The sequence below is a fragment of the Myxocyprinus asiaticus genome, chromosome 20, assembly GCF_019703515.2.
Source record: "Myxocyprinus asiaticus isolate MX2 ecotype Aquarium Trade chromosome 20, UBuf_Myxa_2, whole genome shotgun sequence".
Taxonomy (NCBI): domain Eukaryota; kingdom Metazoa; phylum Chordata; class Actinopteri; order Cypriniformes; family Catostomidae; genus Myxocyprinus; species Myxocyprinus asiaticus.
The window spans coordinates 10,733,723-10,756,879 of record NC_059363.1 but is presented as its reverse complement, the minus strand read 5'-3'; the positions used below and the strand labels follow the sequence as shown (position 1 = coordinate 10,756,879).

The 23,157-nt window shown below is 36.0% G+C and overlaps 1 protein-coding gene across 13 annotated transcripts in view; it reads left to right on the top strand.

Moving 5' to 3' along the window:
• LOC127411478 (neurexin-3a-like) overlaps positions 1-23,157 on the top strand; it is a 501,739-nt gene that overhangs the window by 200,030 nt on the left and 278,552 nt on the right. For 7 of the 13 annotated variants that reach the window (XR_007892289.1, XR_007892288.1, XM_051647066.1 and 4 more), the window contains 3 exons: positions 2,193-2,207; positions 3,061-3,087; positions 5,090-5,209. Coding sequence is in view for 10 of the 13 variants with exons in the window: in XM_051647066.1 (XP_051503026.1) it covers positions 2,193-2,207; positions 3,061-3,087; positions 5,090-5,209 (162 nt within the window). In the remaining 3 variants the exon portion in view is untranslated. The remainder of the gene's footprint in view (positions 1-2,192; positions 2,208-3,060; positions 3,088-5,089; positions 5,210-23,157) is intronic. The other 6 variants (XM_051647076.1, XM_051647074.1, XM_051647071.1 and 3 more) reach the window with 3 other exon arrangements.

Sequence of the window (23,157 nt, the reverse complement as noted above, 5' to 3'; positions counted from 1 at the left end):
TTGGGCAGAGGCCCCTCTGCCCCCGGTCACCATGTTTGTAGAAACTCCTCCCCCCTCGGAAGGGCCTACCATGGGGCTTCTCCACATGACATACTTCCGACAAGTCTCGGTAAGACCATGTGACGTATTTCCACTCAAAATACCCCCCCCCCCCTTTTTTTCTCTGGGTGGGGTGTGGTCTCTGCAGTGTCTTCCCCTTGGGAGTGACACCCCCCCCGACATAGACATTTACGGCCCCCAGTCGGTTAACAAATTCCACTCTTATAAGGGCCACGGCTGTCCTTATTTGTTGGGCAGTCGACTTGTTCCCGAAGGACCGTTCGACGCTCATAAGAGTGTTGGGGGAAGGTTATGTGACGGCCTAGTGTGCTGGCTACGAGGCACACAGCGGTCTGCCCATCTCGCACCACCAGTCCACGTAACACAGTTCAGCTAGTTGTGGCTTTTTGTATAGGGACACCTAGTGTCACTACATCGACACAACGTCGAGTGAGTGACAGATAGGGAATGTCCTGGTTACTTTCGTAACCTGCATTCCCTGATGGAGGGAACAAGACTTTGTGTCCCTCTTGCCACAACACTGAACTACCCGCTGAAATGACCGGGACCTTGTCTCGGCTCCTCAGCACAAAACCTGAAAGAGTGGTTGCATACCAGCTCCTTTTATACCCGTGAGGGAGTGGCATGCAAATTCCACTGGCCAATTCCCATTGGCCCTTTTTTAAAAATCAGAGGTGTTTGGAGCTCCCAAGAGTGACCCCTAATGTCACTACATCGACACAACGGCTTGTTCCCTCCATCAGGCAACGGAGGTTACAAAAGTAACCAGGATGGTTTGTCAGCAAGTAAAATAAAACTTTCAGAAGTTTGGGACTTTTAAGCCTGGATTCATTAAGATGTGATTTCTGTACATTCACATCATAATAGCTGCTCTGCTTCACTGTAAAAGGAATGTTACAGGCTAAATACAAGTTCTATCAACAGCATCTGTGAATTGTCAGATACCACAGAAAATGTGAATATAATATGAAATAATGAAATAACACAAATGGAAGTATGGGAATTACGTTTAATTAAATGGTAACACTTTACAATAAGGTTCCATTGGTTAACATTAGTTAATGCATTAGGTATCATGAACAAACAATGAACAATATATTGTTTACAGCATTTATTCATCTTTGTTCATGTTGTTTATAAACAGTTCATTAATGTTAACAAATACAACTTTTGATTTTAAAAATGTATTAGTAAATGTTGAAATTAACATTAACTAAGATTAATAAATGCTGTAAAATATTGTTCATTGCTAGTTCATAACAGTGTTGTAATGTTAACAAATGGAATCTAATTGTAAAGTTTTGCCAATTAAAAAAACTAAAAAAACTAAACTTGTATACCTTTTGTCTAGAATAAGCTCAGCACTGTCTGAGCATTCTCTCAAAAAACTCATTGAGGTGCGTTTACTGTACAGTACATACAATTTATATTTGTCTACAAAAATAATGTCAGGCATATAAGCGTAAGCCTGTACTGTAGATCAAATAATTTTTAAGATAACAAGAATTTAGTCAGTTTGTTCAAACTTTTGATTAGTTGTAGTTTAATTATCCAAAACATGTGCTGTTTACATAGAGCACATTCTGCCCACCGGAAACATACAGTATCTCTACAACAACATTCAGAAGTCCATCTGCCTAGAACAGTAACCGGTCATTTTTTTTTTATTTTTATTTTTATTTTTTTTTATTTTTTGTGGTAATTAACATTATGCCACAAATGCTGTTGCTTGAGCTATTAAGCTATGATACAAATGTTATAATTATGTAGAACAATCTGAAAATAAGTGTTAGGAAGATCCAACAGGCCTGCTATCAGTCTATGAGATTCATCACCTTTTCACATTTTATTTTGTATCACCCTTGCTTGATTACACTCTATACAAAAAGCTTATAGATGCCTTTTTGTCTGGCAACTCACAACTTTGTTCTTCAGTGCCAGCACCTTATTATGTAGGCTATCTGTCATATTTTATACACATATAGTGACATATCCAACACCATCTAAATTCAGTTCTTCATTTCATACATGAATAGAACAACTTTGTGTGTGTGTGTGTGTGTGTGTGTGTGTGTGTGTGTGTGTGTGTGTGTGTGTGTGTGTGTGTGTTTACATTTATCTCTCCTGCAAAGCATCCAAAAGTGAACGTGAGTAGGTTTTTATGTTCACAGAGAAGCATGAAAACATCTCTCTGTATGTGCACAGTACAACTGTAAGCCGTGTGTGGAATGGCTACACAATGGCAACAGAATATCTGCTGTTTCAAATCGTAATGAATGCGCCCTTATGTTGTAATGAAGCTTTTCATCCACCAGATGGCAATGATGCACCTGTGCTTAGGAAGGCGAGGGCTCGATACATTCTGCAGTAATGCAGGGGAACATTGTGTTTTACAGAATGCAGGATCATGATGTGTCACTCCTAACTGCTTGCTTCACATAATATTTTTATTATTATTGTTATTATTTTTTTTTTTTTTGTTATGATTTACATAAAGCATCACCTTATTATCATATCCATAATGAGCATCTGCAAGTCATTTTAACATTATTTAGCTGTTAGGGCAATGAAATGTTGACTTGAGTAGATTATATGTTAATGAAACATTCTCTGCATGTTTCTTTACTAATTACATTTAAACTGTAAGATTGCATTGCAATATTAGACTGCATGCCTACGGGATATTGTATTTTGGCACAATCAAACATGTTTATCATGCAGCATTCAATTTATTTAATTTTATTTGCTTAGCATCTATGACAAAGTCAGACTTTCATTGTGTGCCATCACACTTTTTCTACCCAGCCATTCAAAATCAGATCATTGATTTTATTACTATTATTTCTAACTCACTGTACTTTAACTCAAAGAGTGCAAACCCTTCCTAAGAATGGTAAAAGCATGTCCCGTTAGTAAAGCGATTGCTTTATTAACAGAAGCCATCGACCACCTTCTTACCTGTTTGATTGTTTTCACTTTTCTGTTTCTTGCCTAACAAAGTTGGTTTCACGAAAGCAGATCTACAAGGTATATAAGGTTCAATTCCATTCTGAGCTCAACTGAAAGCTGCTGTTTGTCTTGTGTTGGTTGTTTTTGTTTTTTCCTTCTTTCAACACCCAGACATAAAGCGGACACTAGCTGGTTCACTGTAACAATGTCTTGGTATAAAATGGTTCACTTCTTCTAAAAGACAACAGCCTTACGTCTAAGTGAAGGTCATGAGACTTGAAAGTGAGAAGAGAAAGTAATGATTGCAACTGAGAGTCTACATTAATAATACACGAGCCCTCCTGTATAATTAAGTCCCCACGTCTTGTTTTGCTGTATCTAGTCTTGCTTTTTTTGTTTTTTGTTTTTTTTGTTTTTTCTGTTTTACGCTAACAACATTGTGCTGAGAAAGAATGAAGATGCCTCGGAAGAATCCATTAAAAATATCACCCTGGGTTGCTTCTTGTCTGCCTTTAGATGCACTGATCAGTAATATGATTAGCAAAATAATTAACAGGATAGGCGTGAACATGCAACTAAAAAAAAAAAAAAAAAAAATGCCAGCACACTACCATATTTTTATTAAAACTCCACAGAGCACTTTTACTTAAAAAGATGTGATATTGACTGTCCAGTCTCATGACAAGTTGTAATAATAGTATGAGATGACGAAATCGTACAAGTTGGCTCGTACAAAAACGTACAATTTTGTCTCCCATAGACAAAAATAAATAAACCAACTAAGAATATTATTGTGATTTGTCCTACATTTAAGCCCTAATATAAAATCTAAGCTTAACTGTGAAGTCTTACGCCTTACCCAAACCCTAAACATTGGGGTTTGAAATGAGACGATGGAAGCGCATTACAGATTCTAGACATTCATCAGTTATTTGTATTGCATAAATAAAAATTGAATGAGTAACCAAATGTGTTCACAGATGTTTCCTTTCTTAAAATAAAGTTTTGGATTGGAGAATAACTACAATTTGATGCATGTATTGCTTTGAAATTCGGTTTGTTGATTGATTGGTCTCTACGAGAATAAGTCATACGATATCTTTTGATTTCTGATCTCCAGCCAATTATTATGAGCTGTCATGAGGGTTCTGGATATTTCAGAGTTAAATTTTTATAGCGATAGTTTTGGGTCTGATTTTTCAAGATCAAAGTTTTAGAAAAATGTCACACCAATAAGAGTACTATTGCACTATATATGAGCATGGGTCTTTTTGAAAGAAATGGTCCTATCTTTTTTATTTTTTATTTTTTTTTTATTTCCTGAAGGCTTCCCATTTGATATTATATATTTATATTTATAATCATAAATAGTTTGGGGTGAATCATTTTATGAACCTTTCAATGGTATTGAAGTTGCACTTTGCGTTGCGCAATACATGCACTTCTAATTTTCCTTTCTGTAAACTAAAGTTTGTTTGTGTTTAGCCTCCTGTTGTATTTCACAAGAAAAATGCACTCAACCCAGTTTATTTGCAGTTATCTTGTTTACATGGTTAATTCAGGGGGAATGCTGTTGCTCTTTTGCTCTGAATTGGGTAATGAGCTCTATTGTTCTTGCTGCATTCCCACAAAAATGAACCCAAGTGTGCCAAATAACAAGATGTGTTTGGCACACGCTGAAAACTATTGCACGTGGTTGGTGTGTTCACTTATTGGTCTTAACATTTGCAACAACAGTACATACTCGACTATGTACACATCTTGCTATTAAATGTTGTCATTGACCTTTGTTCCTCTGTGCAGATGTGAGAAAGTTCATGCTTGGCCCCATGAATCTACTGTTGAAACAAGCATTGTTGAACATGTCTTCAGTATGATGTTCTCTGCCCTGAATATATTACTAAAATCTAATCTTATAGGGAATGCTATGTCTCAGTTTGTTCAACAGCTTTCGGGATGTCTTTTGAGTACCTCTACTAACCCAAACTGCATGCATACTGATATACACACCTGCATGGCACCTGGCAGCATGGCAGCACGTTTGCCCCTAGTATTACATTGCTCTGCTTTGATACCATAGGTCCTAGCACTACATGCCAAGAAGACTCCTGTGCCAACATGGGGATCTGCATCCAGCAATGGGAGAACTACACCTGTGACTGCTCAATGACCTCCTATACGGGAACGCAGTGTAATGACCGTAAGTCACCCTCTGTGGTTTCGTCTGCCTCTCAGGCTTTTGTTTTTACACTTTTCAATTCACTTGTGTACACAGTTTTAATGTAAACTAGAATTAGAAAAAAACACTCCAACACTTTCATTCTCTGAAAGATTCATTGAGCTTACTATAATCTACATTGCAAATGTTGCACAAACACAAATACAATTTGTACAACATATTCAAACACATTCCATTTGTGTTCTGAAGACTGGTTTGAAGACGACAAAGGTACATGATACAGTATTTACTCTCTGATGCTGGTAGAAGGTATTTTTATTTTTACTAATAAAGTAAAATTGAATGTATTTTAAATATATACTCTAATAATAACAAATTAATATAATTAAATAATAGATAATGACTTATGAAGAAGCATCATACAATAGCTCTGATGTTTGCTATACTTATACTTAAGCTACACTTCAAAATGTATGAAGTCATTGCTTTAGATAACAAAATATCAAAACTAGTGGCATTTGTTTTATAAAGAAAGATAGGACAAGCACATTTCACAATAAAATGTCACAAATGTCTTCTCAAAAAGAAGTTTGTATTGAAATGATGAAACAATAGATATACTGGTCAAAATGTAGATAATATGGACGCTTTTTGGTCAAACTTAGTAGCACGTTTGCTGTGGTTGCTCTGTGAACTTTAGGGTAATTGATTTCATATGTCCACTAAAAATGATATTGGGTCCAGTTGGTTAAAAATAATTGCAAAAAAAAATTAGAATTTTAAATATATGTGGCTTAAGTGTCCAAATATGTTTTGGGGGATACTGCATGAGTTTGTATTCATTGACTGTGTGAAGTGTGATCTTTGGGGTCAGTTTACTGTAGTAAAAAGCTGATTGAGTGCCATCAAGCCATGAGATGAAAACGAGATTTTATGAGATGAAACGCATAACCATCCGAGAGACATAAAATGAAAGTCTGCTGCTCATAACCAGGCGTTTTAAAATAAAAAAATAAAACAAAAAAACAATCCTTAATCACTTGGTCTGCATGGATTTAAACAGATCTGATTATGTAAATTATGTGTTGGAAGTAAAAATATAATAACACTATGTTTACATAAAGGTCGGACATCTGGATGACTCTTTGCAATTTTGTTACATAGGTTACATTATAGGTTATCATATACAGTGGAGTCCAAACATCTGAGGCTATTATTGAAAATGCTTCTATTTTGAATTATGATTTCATTTTTTTTTATTATTTAAAAAAAAAAAATATTATTATTATTATTATTATTATTATTTATGGCACGTTATATTATCAGCAAAACAAAATGAGTGAATTTAATTAGAGGTCTAGAAGAGCAGAATCTTAAATATTTGTTTTATGTTTTTCAAAATCCTAAACGTATAAATTACATTTTAAAACCGAAATTTCTAATACAGTCTCAGACTTTTGGACCCCACCATATCATATATGGCTTAAAAGAGCCTGAGATCCGAGATTACAGTCAACCAAACTCCAATCAGTCATCAACAATGCACTTCTACCATGAACAGACAATCTTCATTATATAGTCATAATGATGCCATTGTTTGACACGACTTCCACAATAAAGGGTGTTATATTGGTGAGCTGTTGGAGATAAACAGCATTCCTTCAGATGGAGAAAGTGTCTCAGTGTGAATGTGATATGACTATGATTGCTTCCCCCACCCATCCCCTCTACTGCAAGAACAACACGCTGACCTTCCAGAGATTGAAGACTGACATGCGGAATAGCACGCTAGCCTGCTGGTTTGACACCTCGTATTTTGTGAGAGAGGCAGCAGTGAATTAAAAGCATGTAGGTGAAGACAGGCGCGGACTTAATTAAATAATGCAGAGAGAGTGATGTGTGTATGTGTCTGCTTTCAGTCTGGGAGAATGTCTGACTGGCTCCATAAAAGAAGGGAATCAAGAGAAAGTTTAATAGGCAGACCAAAGTCCCTTCTTTAAATCTATTTGTATTGCGCTTAATGGTATGGTATGCCTGGTATTCTGGTGAAATCAGAAATGTCTCTATATCTGAAAGCACTGCTGTCATTTTGCTAGAGATTTACAATGTTATATATGTGGTCTATAAGAAATATACTGTGTAGCCTACAGTAAAGGTTATATACAGGCTTTTCATTTTACAGATTAATGCAGGGTTTTTGTTGGATGCATAGTACTAATATATATATAAAAAGTAAAATAAAAAATGCTTCTATTTCTTGGCTGATGTTTATATAATTGCAGAAATCTGAACCTCGAGATTCACTCTGTAACACTAGGTGGCAGTAGTGCATTATTTAGAGATGAAGGTGGCCATACAAATTCAATGGCATGTTTGACAGAACATCTAATAAGATTTGAATATTTTAGTAATGCATTATGAGGCTACATAGTGATCTGTGTTCTGTGTAATGAGTAAATATTGTAGGAAAATGTGTTCCCGCACAGTCCTTGCCAGTAATATTGCAGACATTTCTTTACATTTTTTATGGTTTGTAGACTGCAGGTCAAGGCGTTGCAAATCAGGAAATTATTTTTCTTACATTTATGGCGAATGATGTGAATGATGTCAGTTAATAATTCTGGGTATAAATAATGGCAAAAAAGGGCATTGACTGTGAGCTCTTATCAGGAACTAAAATTATTTCCTTGTGAATTAAAAGAATTTGTCTTAAACTGTTTTTGTTTACATTTACAGTCGGTATACCGATGCCATATGGCCTTATAGTAATCTTCTAAAATAAGATATGTACCTGAAGCGAGCAACTATATTCAGAGTTTTGTGTTTGTGCATGATGCAAACTGCATTAAATAAGCAAACTGAAAACAGCTGAGATTTAATCACAAGTTTGTGCATCAATTAGTTCCTTAAAATCATTTACCGTTTCAAAGGTCAAATCACAGTTTATAAACCCGTATCTATCATCAAAACTATAATTATTTATTTATTGGTCATGCTTCTGTTACAAATAATTTTGCTGTATTTTGGCTTGTGGTCACCAACAAATTCTACCAAAAACTATTGTTTATGTACATCTTTGCAATTTCAATTAGTCTTTGCTTAGTTTAGAATTAATTTTAATTACTTTGCTTTTAATAGACCCACATGAGAAAGGTTTTGTTCTCTAGACACTCTTGTCCTGTAACTGTTTGCTAACTTTCCTCCTAAAATGTTCTTGATCAACAAAAGGTACCTAGAAATCAATATAACAAATGGTGTGTTCATTTAAACATAAGAATGCGTCCAATGCCTTGATCAGATGACTCATAAAAGCAGTGTGCCACTCTTACACTTATTTGGTTCATCCAAGGCCAGAGATCATCAAAATGCTTTTTGTCATAGTATATTTCGCAGTGATCAACGCATAATCACTGGGTACTTGTATTTGCCCTTCCTAAATTAAGATGACGTCTGTGTGTGCAGTAGCAATAGCATTAGACAAGAACTCCATTGAGAGCTTGCGTATGAACGAGATGCATTTGTTACCTCTATCAACAGCTTTCGCAAAAAAAAAAAATAAAAAAAAAATAAACACCAAATTGCAACCGAAGTTGCCCCTCACATCCCAAGGCTTTGCTTATTCATTCGGATACACTCTGCAATCACATTGATTGAGCTGTGGTAATAAATGACTTGTTAGCAGCTCCATTGCCTATAAAATGAACTCGTGGCAAATGAATATTGCTTAAAGGAATTTACCAGCATCCACTAGACTTTCTCAGTTTACTGAGCTGTTTATTCAGAAGTTTAGATGCCCTTGTTTCAAATCTGATTCTTATAGATCCTAAAAGTGAAGAAGTTGGCACTCAAAATCCACAAGACATTTACCAATGGCTTTTGAAGGAAGTGTTCTACACAGTTCCCAATGAATTCCCCAAGGCTTTAGGGAAAGTGGCTGTCATTTTCTAGGCTGAGGTCCCTTGATAGCCAGCACATGGTCTCATCTTCCTTTACTGTAGCTACTTTCCTCACAAGAGTTTTAGATGGTGACTCAATATCTGTGCATTTCAGCCTACTGTATGTGACATTTATGCCTTGGAGAAATGGAACATTCTTGATGTTCCCTTAATGTTTGATGCAAAGAATGTGAATAGTTTTGAAGAAGTTTTACAAAATGCCTACCGAGAGGACAGGTGAATTGCTCAGAGGTAGCTCAGGAGACAAAATGAGAGTTCTCAGTTTCATTTGAGTATCAGCTTTGTCCCCTTAAGATAAATAAAAAAAGGAACAATTGAGACAATAGTTATCCTACAGTGAGTGTTTAGACTATATGATTAAAGAAATATTCAGGGTTCAATACAAGTTAAGCTCAATCAACAGCATTTTTTGGTATAATATTGATTACCATAAAAATTAATTTTGACTTGTCCCTCTTTTTCTTTAAAAAAATGATAAAATCTGGGTTACAGTTAGGCATTTACAATAGAAGTCAATGGGGCTAATCCGTAAACATTAAAATACTCACTGTTTCAAAAAATATAGTTGAATAACATAAACAAATGTGTGTTAACATGATTTAAAATAAAAAAAAATTGCTTTCCTTTTCTGTGTAAAGTTACATCCAATTTTACAACTTCGTTGCCATGACATGATAAGGCCATAAATCCTAAAACTACTATAAAACGGCAATTTTACAGCTCAAATAATACACGTTTTAACAGAAGAATTAATGTAAGTGCCTTTATAAAATTAAAAGCTTCAAATTTCTGCCTTGACTTCTACCTCAATTTTTGAAAAGGAGAGAGCTGAAAAGGAGCAAGTCAAAATTAGTTCTTGTGGTAATCCACATCATGCCACACATGTCAATTGAGCTTAACTTGTTTTGAATCCGGAATGTTCCTTTAAAATGGCAAGTGTAGCTCAGATAATTTGGTCTTGGAAGAATTTGATGAGAAATATGAGTTCATATTGAAATCTGACTTTTGATTGCAGACTTTGGTATCTTGACAAATCTGAGCACAGTTTGAGACGTTGAAATCTCATCTCAAACTCAAGAGAAGACATATTACTGAGGCTTTTGTCTCAGGAGAAAAATCTAAGAAGCAGGAGATTTGAGAAAAAGTTTCCTTTCACTCTCCATTTAATCTCATTGCTGTCTATTGGAAACAAATGAGACACAACCGAGATCTCATTTTTAAGTAGTGTTTTCCTCCAACATTAATTAACAGGGTTAATATAAAATATCGCTTTGTGCAGCTGAAATGATGCCCATGGAATTCTTCCACTCACTGCCCCCAATGTCCAACATTTGTTTCATAAATATAAAAATAAAAAGACGGATGCACAAATAACATGCTGGAGGGATGGATTTGTTTTCCCCCATGTGTGTCTGATATGAACAGAGTCTCGGTAATTAAGGAACATCTTTTTCTCTGTCTTTGCTGGGAGTGTTGGAGAGGAAAGAGGAGGAGGAGGCTTCACGCCCCTGCTGGTAGCGAGACTTCATCAAAGCTGTGTTCTCCTCACTCAATTAGAAACAGGAGAATCCGTCTGAGCCACACCATCAATTAAGATGGCAACAAAAGCAAAGGCGCACCTTCAGCTGTCCAGTGTAGTGTTACTCAGACAGTACGTCTCTGCAGGAAGAGAGATACGCATTAGAAATGAATATTAGACCATCTTATCAGTGTTAAGTAACATTTGTCCAAGGAAACAAATGTTCTGCAATTTAATTATTGGATGTGTAAATGCGTTTGGCTGCATAACTGTGATGCATCAGGATGTTTTTAATTAGAGGTGCTTGCTTAGGCAGCCATAACTATTATTATTGCTCAGACTTAGGGCTAGAAATTTGAATAAACCCCTAATCCTAAGTGTTAAGCATTTTGGAGCACAAGTCATCCGATTTATTGTCGACAATTTATTCTATGGACAAGAATGATACCTACATTTTGTGGCTTATTGAGGAGAGGTGTGCTCTTACTTTGGACTCATCATTTGTGCCTGCTGGAAAAGAACATTTTATTTAGCTTATTTTAGTTTTTTGAAGGGAAGACACTGAAAAGTGGCTGTTTAATAATATTAAATTTAGGACAGCTAAGCAGAAAGAAAAACTGAATATTTAGTAACTACAACAGTTAAAATGACACAATGCTAGGCTATTATGACTACAGATAATTTCTGCAGCCATTATGGTGATCTGCAATGTAGTTGCATGCAGTTTACTAAAACTTTTTCCATACTAACTAGCTCTACTTTGGCCAATTACTGCAGATATTGATTGGATACACAGCAAATCAATATGCAGTTTTCATTAAAGTGTCATAATGTAGTGCTGAGTGACTCCAGTCAGGCTTCCTAAGCAACCAATTGGCCCGGTTGCTAGGGTGGGTAGAGTCACGCTGGGTAATCATGGTCGCTATAATGTGGTTCTCGCTCTCGGTGGGGCACGTGGTGAGTTGTGTGTGGATGCCGCGGAAAATAGCGTGAACCTCCACATGCACTACGTCTCAGCGGTAACGCGCTCAACAAGCCATGTGATAAGATGCAAGGATTGATGGTCTCAGATGAGGAGGCAACTGAGATTCATCCTCCACCACCCAGATTGAGGCAAGTCACTACGCCACCACGAGGACCTAGAGCGCTTTGGGAATTGGGCATTCCAAATTGGGGAGAAAAGGGAAGAAAAAAAAATGTCATAATGTAAATAGGATGGAAGGCAAGTAGACTAGTAGAAGTTAACATTACACAATGCAGTTTGCACAGCAGATATGGTATCGATGAATATAGATAAGCAAATATGATTTGAACTGAGGACAAACCAGCTTGGCATAACAGTTGGAGTTATTAGAAATGACTTGTTTTTCCATTTTTAATTAAAGAGTTGACATGAATCAAACCTGAAATTACATGAATCATTTTTGAGTGAACTATCCCTTAAAAAATTATCTTGATTTAATGTTTCAAAATGGAATAAAATCTACTTTATGAAACAATTAATTATCTAGTAAAGGCATGGACTGTTCTGGTAAAGAAAGAAAAATGAATACTGTTAGATTAAGGACAAAAAAGTCTTTGTTTGTTTGTGCAATTTATAAGAATCAGTCATCAGGCTTCTAGGACGGGTTTGTAGACTGCCATAGCTCATGCTGTGCTATCTGGGTAGGGCTGTTTCTGAGTCTCAGTTAAAAATGGTGTCGTTGATGAAAAATCTGAGGCACTGGGAAGATGAATCACTCATGTGAGTCCATATTCATCAACCAGGTGTCCCACACTTCCGATGGCCCCTGACACAAGATAAAGAGCTGTGAGACAGGGGAAATGACCTCATATGACAGCCTCAAAGAGAACCAGCAGTAAAATGGAAATGGATTGGAGCATTCACAGAAAATATTACAGCACACTGTATTCATGATGTGTGATGTAATATGCTTGGCCCTCTTTGGCCCACCAATTGAATTGGCAGCATTTTATTATTTTAGTTTAGTTTACGGTGAAGCACGAGGCGATGAAGGAGCTGTCTTAAAAATATAACCCGATCGATCTGCGAAGGTTTAATATCGACCTGGTGGCCCTCTTTCTGTCCACAACATTATATACTGTATGAGTTAGTGTAGTGCGTGTGGGTGTGTGTTTGTGTGTGTGTGTGTGTGTGTTCTTTATCTATTTTAATTTCTTTTTAATTGATTTTGTTTGTGATGACTGTACATTAGCCTGCATACTTAAAAGTGACATATTATGGAAAACAAGATTTTCCTTGCTCATTTTAAATAAAAGAATTCAACATCATACTGTTTACTGTTGGGTCCGAATGTCTGAGACTACTAGTGAAAATGTTTTACTTTGCATTTTTCTATTTAATGCAAAATTGTTATTATATTATAAGCATAACAATTTGAGTGAAAATAAGCTAAACTGACATATTAATTTGGTGTGTCCCAATTTGACTTTAATAATATGCACTCAAGCTGGCATTGACAAGTTTGTGTAAACCTAATGTAAACCATAAAACACATTATCCCAAAATGATTTGAGAATATTTCAAAGAGCATGTAGTGTGCTTTAATGGAGGAAAGTAAACATGGTCAATGTCACAAATTAGCTTTTTTGATTAATGACATATTGAGCAGGATGTTTCTTATTTACTTTAGTCTTACCTTTTCTTTGTTTAAAATTAGTCAAAATCCTGATACATTTGACTTATTTGCAGGTTTAAATTATATTTATATTTAGATTTTTTAAAGAGATTTTTAATGTGGGATCTTGGACCCCACTGTGCATATCAACACCCGTGAAAAAAAAAAAAAAAGAAAAAATAGAAAAAAACTCCAGGGGAGGAAAAAATAAAAGGCTACAAAAGTGCAAAATACAGACCCATTTAAAGTTTTTCTTTAGGAATAACCAGTCATTGATAAGACCTCAGAGATCATGATAAAAAAATTATGTTAGTGTTGTTGCAATGATTGTGAATTTTATGTGTTTATCACTGGAGACTTTCAAGGACTCTGAATGCTTTAAAACTGGAATGATATACAGTAGCATTTAGAGGAACAGACAGGGCCCTGTTTCTATTGAAGCAAGTTCATTTGATCTCTCACACTTCCGCTGAGAAAACCATGAAACCCAATAAAGCATCTCAGCATAATCTTTCTATTTATCTTGCCTTTTCAGCACGTGGAAGCTTACAGTATATTCTTTGAACTCCTCTGCGTCTCAGTTCGAGTGTGTGAAATCTGTCTCAAATCAATACTGTCGTCTGATACCTTTATTTGCTCATCTCGGCGAGGGCTACTTGGGCTTGCGTTCAACCAACAAACCCGTCTGACGCAACCATCAAATATGATTTCCAGCGAGTGACTTCATTCAATAAGGCTCATAAAAAAATACTAGTGTGCAAAAATCTATTTTTGGTGAGGCAAGGTGACCTTGTGGGAGGGGAAGTGTTCTTTGCTTTAAGGCTTAGTAACTCAAGTGGAGCCATCCATCACTGCGCATTTCCAGGAAAAACAAATTATGCCCCATACCAGCATATAAACGTGGCCAATCAATATCTCTGCCCAGCCGAAATGCCACTCATTTTACACCATTTCTAATCATCTTGTTTTCTTTCTGCCTTTGCCAGTTCGATGGAGTGTATCATGGCCATTTATTTTTCCCCCTCTTTTATTATTTCCTTTTATTTATGTATGGTAGATAAAATGTGTGACATCACCTTTCATGTTTTGGACTAATCGGTTTGCTACTTAATCAATTACATGGCCCTTGTATTAAGTGACCTTTTGAGATATTTTATCACTATTATTTTATCTTTATAATAGTTTATTTCTTTCTTTTGCGGGTATATTGATGGATATATTCATCAGCGTAATCTCTCTTATAATATATTGTATGGAAATATTACTTGATCTGTAATGTTTCTTTAATCCTTGATCTGTGTAATTTTTCCTACCCCAGCTTAATATCCAGAGTCAATTATAAGCAAGCCATTGGTAGGTTGACTTCCTAAAATAGCCTGATCTCATTTTCATTAAGTGACTATGGTGACATATTAGCAAAATGATAATACATTACACTATTGCAACAGGTCTGAAGTGAAATGTCCACTGTATGGTGCTAAAAGCGAGTTAAATTGTCTTAGCATTTACTCACCCTCATGCCATCCCAGATGTGTATGGCTTTTTTTTTCTTCTTCTTCTGAACACAAATGAAGATTATTTAGAAGAATATCTCAGCTCTTTTGGTCCTCACAGTGAAGTGAATGGGTGCCAAAATTTTGATGCTCCAAAAGCACATAAAGGCAGAAGGAAAGTAATCCATACGACTCCAGTGGTTAAATCCATGTCTTCAGAAGAGATATGATTAGTTTTGGCAAGAAACAGATCAATATTCAAAGGCTTTTTGCTCGTGTCATCTTGGATTTACACTGACACCTAGTGGTGTGGATGCAGCATCATTCAAAATCAATAGTTTTCAGTTACAGATTCCATTGTAGAAATTCATTATTCACAATCAATCATGATTAATTTAATCCAAGAGTGCAAGTGTCCAGTAACAAGACGGTTACTGAGATTAAGCGAGTAGTATTCAGCTGGTCATGTGATTCTAAAATGGTAGCACCTATGAGGGCGCCCCTGCCCCATGTAGAATAAAACAGTTTTTATAAGGTTACTGGGTCCGGATTCACAAAAAATGTTCTTAAGAAAAAAATGAAGAAAGTTCTTAGGATAAATTATAAGAAGTTAGCAAGAACATTCCTAAGTGCAATTTTTGAAAAATGCTTAAGAAGTTACCAAATATTTTTTTAAGAACATCTTAATTATTTTCTTAAGAAAAAAAAAAGACAGGCTTTGACATTGTCTGATCAGCCAGCTAATGGAGTTGCCTTGTCTAATAGACTACAACAAATGTAATACTTCAACACTGGTAAATTGTAATGATAAATATATCTATTAACCTTCTTCTTTTTTTTTTTTTTTAAGTAGCAAGCATCTCGCGATAATATTTCTGAATGTAAAGTGCGTGAGATGTGTTAGTTTAACTACATTAACCGTCAAAGGAGAATTTACTTGCTGCTAATAATTTGATAACTTTTAATTTGACATAGACGAAAAGAAAAGAAACAAAAACTTCAGTAGAGAAGAGCTGGATGTTCTTGTTGAGGAAATTACTGCAAAGAAAAAGTTCTCCTTGGGAAGCTTGATAATAATATCACGTTGGAAGGTAAGGGGCAGGTAAATGAGAAAGGGTGGCTGAGGCTGTCTCCGCTTTGCCCAACTCTGATAGGGATGTGGATGGGGGGTGAAAAAGAAAGTCTTAGCATTCTAATGTTATAATTATTATGCTGTGCTTCCGTTTGAATTAGCATGATTGGTCACCACATTAAGAAGCTTCAAAACAACATTTATTGTTTGAATTTGGTGATAACATTTACATGGTTTACAAGCTGAAATTAAAAATATAATTAAACACAAAAAGGTCAAAAACAATATTTAAGAATTTTTTTTTAGAGAATTTGAATGCTTCTTTTTTTTTATCCCCTTTTCTCCCAATGTTGGAATGCCCAATTCCCACTACTTTAGTGGGTCCTCGTGGTGGCACGGTTACTCACCTCAATCCGAGTGGCGGAGGACAAGTCTGAGACCATCAATCTGCGCATCTTATCATGTGGCTTGCTGTGCATGACACCGCGGAGTCTCACAACATGTGGAGGCTCGTGCTAAACTCCGCGATCCATGCACAACTTACCACGCACCCCATTGAGAGCGAGAACCACTTAATCGCAACCACGAGGAGGTTACCCCATGTGACTCTACCCTCCCTAGCAACCGGGCCAATTTGGTTGCATAGGAGACCTGGCTGGAGTCACTCAGCACACACTGGATTCGAACTCGCGACTCCAGGGGTGGTAGTCAGCGTCAGTACTCAATGAGCTACCCAGGCCCCCTACAATTTGAATGCTTCTTAAGTTTTTTTTTTTTTTTTTTCTGAAGAACAGTCTTAAGAAATAAGATAAGAACTTTCTTAAGAAGTTTATTCGGGAATACAAAATATTTGTAAGTTTTTTCTTAAGTTACAAATTAAGAAGAAAATAGTAGTTAAGAAGAAATTTCTTCTTAAGGACCTTTCATGAATCTGGCCCCTGATATGACTAGAGTCCTTATCTCATGTGAGTGGTCATGATTTTATATATATGTTTCAAAATTACTATTCATTTCTTTAAGAGTAAAACTGGGAAAAAAAATTACTGAGAGCACTTTTAAGTCCATTTTTAGTATCAATCTCCACTTTCACTTTAAAATTCTTCTTTCGCTTTTGTCGATTCGCATTATTCGTGCATATAGCCACCTACTGGGCAGGGAGGAGAATTTATAGTAAAGAAGGACTTGGGTGAACTATCCCTTTAAATCAACAAAACCAACCTCCCTACCAAAAACCTTGAACCTAAACCTAACCTATAGTCATAAACAGCACATGTGACATGAAAAATTTATTTTCTGAAGCAACTCTTTGGTTCATCAGTAAACTGCCACAATACGTGAAATGAGCCATGTAAAAAATATTTTGCAAACATTGCTCTATTTGAGCATACTGACCAGTCTGGGATAGGTTCAACCAATAGCATGATTTTTGGGTGTTATAATCTGTTTTCACAACCAAAGAAAAATGCGGGGAGTGTTCGGGAAACCAGTTTAAAATAGTTTGTTGATTACATTATAGTGGTGCAGAAATTAAACTCTTTACTTTTGAAGACCTTTGCTTTCTATTTCTGGAATCCTAATCTGTAACTAAAATAGCATTTTGCAAGCATACTGAGCCTACAGCATGTAAATTGGATGCTCAAAGCCACTTTGTGGGTTTAGTCTGTTCAGTCAGTTCTCTAGGATAAAAAAAAAAAAAAAAGTCATCTGTGTCATGTTGCCAGAGAATCGTTACAGGGGACGTGGACAGAGCTCCTCTCTCCTCCTCTCTTATCTGCACAATCCGGCTCTGATTGAAGCGGTAACTCTCAACTGCCTTTGATCAGGCCGTGTGTCACTTAAGACTTCTCTGAATGGAGTCTCATCTTTCTCATCCTGCAAAGTTCCAGATCGGCTCTGGCTCTCAATCAAAAACACAGTTAGAACAGCATTAAAAAAAATTAAAAAAACAGGGCTGCTCTCTCTTATCCATACAATCAGTTGACTTTTGCCTTCCTTCATTCATCCTTCTCTTTTTAATTTTCTCCATTTGTTTCACAGCATGTCTGCTATTATTGAAGAATTAACCATCGATCACTCCCTACACTCTTATGTGTAATAAATGCAAGCGAAAAAACAGATGGATTTGCTGGAACAGTCCAGCAATTTGGTTTATTCTTTTTTTTTTAAATATGATATTTATTTTTTGGTGGAGTCCTGCATTCATTAAACGGCACAGATCAGAGATTAATTTGGTTGCTATGTGATGCAATTTCTTTAGCTCACCCCTTTGGCCACTCGCACTGTCATGCCAGTGTGGAAGATTGTTCTCGGGAAGACAGGAAAGACTTCTGGAAAGCATTAATTACAGCAGAATGGGACCATTAATCAAAGCTGTCTATGCCAGAAAGAGCAGAAGGCAAGCAGAAAAGGGCTCCTCTCTGCCTCTTTGCTGAATGACTGGAGGTGTACTTATGCATACTGCCCTAGTGCACAGGAGGACTGCAGCCAAACTAGGACACTGACATAATGAAGATAGATTGGCTTTGGGGACCTTACCATTTTATATGCCCTGACAACTGGGACCAAGAAGGACTTAGCAGTGCTACAACTAGAATACCCTTTTCCTGCTTTGCAATTTGCATCTTGAGTAACTGCAAATGTAAAAATCAAAATGCATGCAGAAAAAGGATGAGTCATAGTCTCTCTCTTCCAAAGCATAAGGGTATTGGCCAAAAAAAAAAAAAAAAAAGTAGCCTTTACTATATTGCACAGTACTTACAGTATTTATGTGCACATGTTGTCTGCATTGTGTTAGCACCTGATTCAGTGCTGAAAACAATTCGTGATCTTGCAGGTTGAATCTTAGTGCTGGGTTGTGGAAGATGCAGCACACTACTGCGATTTGACATATTTTACTGTGACTGCACATTTTCACTCCACTACTGTGATGTAGGAAAATGAATCAGCTTTGGTAAAAATACCAAAAGTGCGCTCGACTGTACTTCAGGTCTGGATACATGCCCGATTATAACACTCTTTTCCATCATTTGATCATAATTTGGTGAATTACTACTGTCAAGGTAAATAGAAAAGGTACATGAACATCTCTTTAAAAAAAAAGCCCTTGAAATTGTAATAAAATAGCTCAACTTTAATTGTGAGGGCAAAAATAGCATAATGAGTTTTGTCAATAAGCTGCACTCTATTATAAGCATAGGTGAATTATGATGATGACATATGATGCCAGGAAATTGCTTATGGTATCATGATGATGCCACTGTGTAAAATTTCATGTCAGCTACAGGTCTTCAACAAAAAATATTCACAAGATTGGAACCTAATAATGAAAATAGAATTACACATCTAACATTTAACTTGTACTATGAAAAAAATTGCCTTAGCTGTCCATTGTGACCTGCATGATTTACCTCATGGGTGTCAAAAAATTAGTATTACTATTTTATACTAATACTATTACTAGGTTAACATTAGATTAATGGAGCAGGGCTCTGCATGTGTTTCACCAAACCCATCCATTGATGCTGTAGGAACCTATTTGTTAAATTCTTCAATATTATAGTGTTTGATGAAGTTAAAATATTTCATAATGTATTACTGTCCCTTTAAATATATGCAAGTTTATCCATTTTTCACACATTTTGTTATATGCTTGTTTTTGTATTCATAATTTGCAGCATTTACAAGTATTTACATTGAGTTTATATTGATATGTATAACAAGTACTAACATGCTATACTGTCTCTTTAGGAACAGTGCCTGCTCAGCAAACGTTTCAGTTGAGCGTTTTTTTTTTTTTTTTTTTACCACATCTTCTCTATGTGTGATTAGAATTAATCTGACTGTATTAATCTTTTCTTTAGCTAAAATCAGTCTGTGCATACCGAAATTTGAAACACTGCCCCCAGTGGCCAACGTGGAAAGTGTTGTTGAGCGTATAAGCATGTGTGAGCTCCATTTTCCAGGTGAAATATTCACGGAAGGGCGCCAAAAGTGAGTTGTGAAGCGAGTTGTTGCCAGCTTTACAGCCTGTATTACAGTGAAGAGGAATGCATATTTTAAAAACTGTACCCCCAAACCTAAACCTAACCATCAGTGGGGTAAAAATGACATTTTATTGGTAAAAAAGTAACCTCAAAATATCACTTGTAACTGATTATGTGAACGTGATTACTTCCTGGTCTCCTATGCTGTTGATTCAACATGCTGCTGGTTGGGTCTCAAGGGAAGGTAAATGCTGCAAAAATGTCTGATAGGAGATGATGCTTGTCAGTGAGTCAGCATAATGTGGCCAATCCTAGGGTAATGGAACTCTCGGAAACAACATGCAGACTTCCCGTGTGATCATGAAACTGAACCTAACCGATAGTGTGATAAAAAGCAAATGTGAGATAAAAAACGCAATTGCTGAAGCAATGATGTCATTTTGTGGTGCTTTTATGACACTTTTCTTTGACACATCACAAGGGTAAAGCTTTATCTGCTGAGCTACCAAACAAGTTAATCATACCCAGACAAGCTTGTAAATACAGTTGAAATAGAATGCAAATGTTGCAAGTTATGCACTCTAGTAAAAGTGTTTAAATGTCATAGGAAGGCATTGTGTGAGGAACAGGGAGAAAATAATTTATAAATATATTATCGTTTTACTGGTGATTTGTGTGAAAGTTAATAAAAGTCATTGTTGTAAAATGAAGGTATAGTAGTATGATTCTGTGAGACAATGTTGTTTTTGCACTAAAATAATGCATGCACAAGTTCTGCAACTGTATAGTAAATTCGTGGCTAATTTTGTTAATTAATTCATAATAATGAAAGACTTGGAATGAACTTAACATACTTGATCCACTAGAAATAATTCTATTAAACAGCCATAACTGTTACCAGTGGACTCAGGTGACTCAAAACTACAAAACTTTTAGATTATGAAGGTAGTTCACCCAGAGACAAAGTGTCTTGAGAGTATCCTCATGAATATGGTTGCGTCCATCTATCTTGTGTCAATTATGGGACAGAACAGATAGATATAATCTGCCTTGAAGACTTCTTTCATATCAGTCCAGTTCCTTCAGACTAAACATACATCTTGATGAACCATCAATGTGCTAACCTTTGGCAAAACCACTGGCCATTTTAAGACTGTTTTAAATCATCTTATTAGTTTCAATGATCTCATTTTCAGTCTGGGCTCACTTGTTCTTCTGAATTTGTCTGTAACTGACATCTAAGTACCTGTTCTTTCCTCATTGTTAGTGCTGTTGTAGCAATAATCTGAATAAAGCTTCACTCTGCGATATATTTTTTTTTCTTTTTATTTAGCCTGATATTTTCTATGATAATACAGCAGATGCTTTGTTGTTCTTTGCATTACTGCGGCACATGTTCAAAAGGAATTTGGCAAATCGCATAGATCTCTCACAACAACCACTTTAAGTACTCTGTTTAATGTTGCATCACAACCCTGCCTCTAATTATCGGAAACCTCTCGGCTGGGATGAATTGGATAATGCTTATTTGAATGTCTTCAAGGCCTTTACTCAAGCAGTTTAGGCTTTGCTCTGCAAGTGTGCTCTAGTTGAGTGGAATTTATGAATAATTTTGAAATCTCATTAGTTCCAATCAGTCAAGTCAAATATGCAGATCACAGATGGTCCGCTGTGGCGACCCCTAACGGGAGCAGCCGAAAGAAAAGGAAGATTAATTCCAATCAACATATTTTTTTTCCTGATTTACTCTACTCTTAAACTTGTTGTCCACTTCTTACAGCATTATGATGTCATCTGTAGCATTGGAACAATCTGTAAAGTGGGATTTGGACACATTACTGTAAATCTTATCATCTCAGCTCATAAATATAAATTTGGTGGTGTAAAGTTAGCCCAGTAGTCCTTGCTGAAACACAGGTATGAGGGTGCTACCATAGCAGATGACCACTTTTTAATTTTTTTTAGTTTTTTTTTTTTAGTTTTTTATCTAGCTGGAGACACTTTTTTTTTTTATCCATACGATGGCCAAAATATTATATAAATATAATGACTGAAAATACAATGACTGCTTCCTAAAAAAGATATGTCATTATTTATTCCCAGAAAGCCGGTTTGGAGATCCAGTCTCTCTTCAAAGCAACTGTGTGCACAGTATGTACATGATGTTATATATGGTTGTCCGAACTCTGTCTCCTTCCAACAGATAAACTTCTGAAGAGAAGTGATTTAACACCAGCACTTTAATGGCCAAACACTTTGCAGCCAACACTGGCTAATGAGCCCACAATAATTAGCTGAGGTACGCTGAGCAGCGCCAGTAAAAGTCCAGGTGGTGTGACTAATTACAAAGGTGTTCAAGCCCTTTACTTGCACAAGAACAAGACAGGAGTTACCCTCAGTTTATGCACAGCTCTTGAGTCAAAGGCAGGGCAAGTGTATCGATATCATCTGGAGAAGAGAACTCAAGATCATTTCTACAATAAATGTTTCTGCAAATATAGTTTTCTTCAAAGGTGAAGTATGTAATTTCTATGCCATCTGCACCACACCAAACAGAATTGCAAAAATTATGACTTTTTTGACACAGGTTTTCTAAATACTCCTCATATATCCATCATTGGCCAACAGCAAGCCAAATAAATACCAAAATAATAAATAAAGATGCTTTACAAAGACTTTGAATGAAAATAGAGGGAAAAAAGTAGTCACATAAGTCCATTTTAAAATAGTTTGAAAATAATAAATAATAAACAAATAAATAAACAAATGGGCAAAAAAAAAAAAAAAAAAAAAAAGAAGAAATAGCCTTAATAAAAAAAGAAGAAGAAAAAGAAATAAATAATAATTTAATTCACATGTGGATAAAAATGAATAAAAAGGAATTAAAAAGAATGCACAAAAATATAGTGCATTTTTGATATTGAAGTTTCTCAGTGCTGCTAAATTTGTACACTGGTCACATGGTACATGTAACTCTTCAGCGTTACTCTTTTTGGTCAGGATGGACCAATCACATTCGGTTATGATTACTGCAAATTGATTTTTTAAGAGTCAAAATGACATAGGGCAAAGAGATATGTTTTGAGGTGGCTTTTGAAATCATGTATGATGTTGAAGTCATGGAGGGATTGTGGGATAGAGTTCCATAATGTTGGAGCAGTAGTGCTAAAAGCGCTGCCACCCAGTGATGTTAGCTTATAACGTGGGATATGTAGTAAACCGGAGTCAGAAGACCTGAATGAGCGAGATGGTGTGTAGGGATGAATAAGATCTGTGATGGAAGGAGGGGAAAGACCATGTAGAGCTT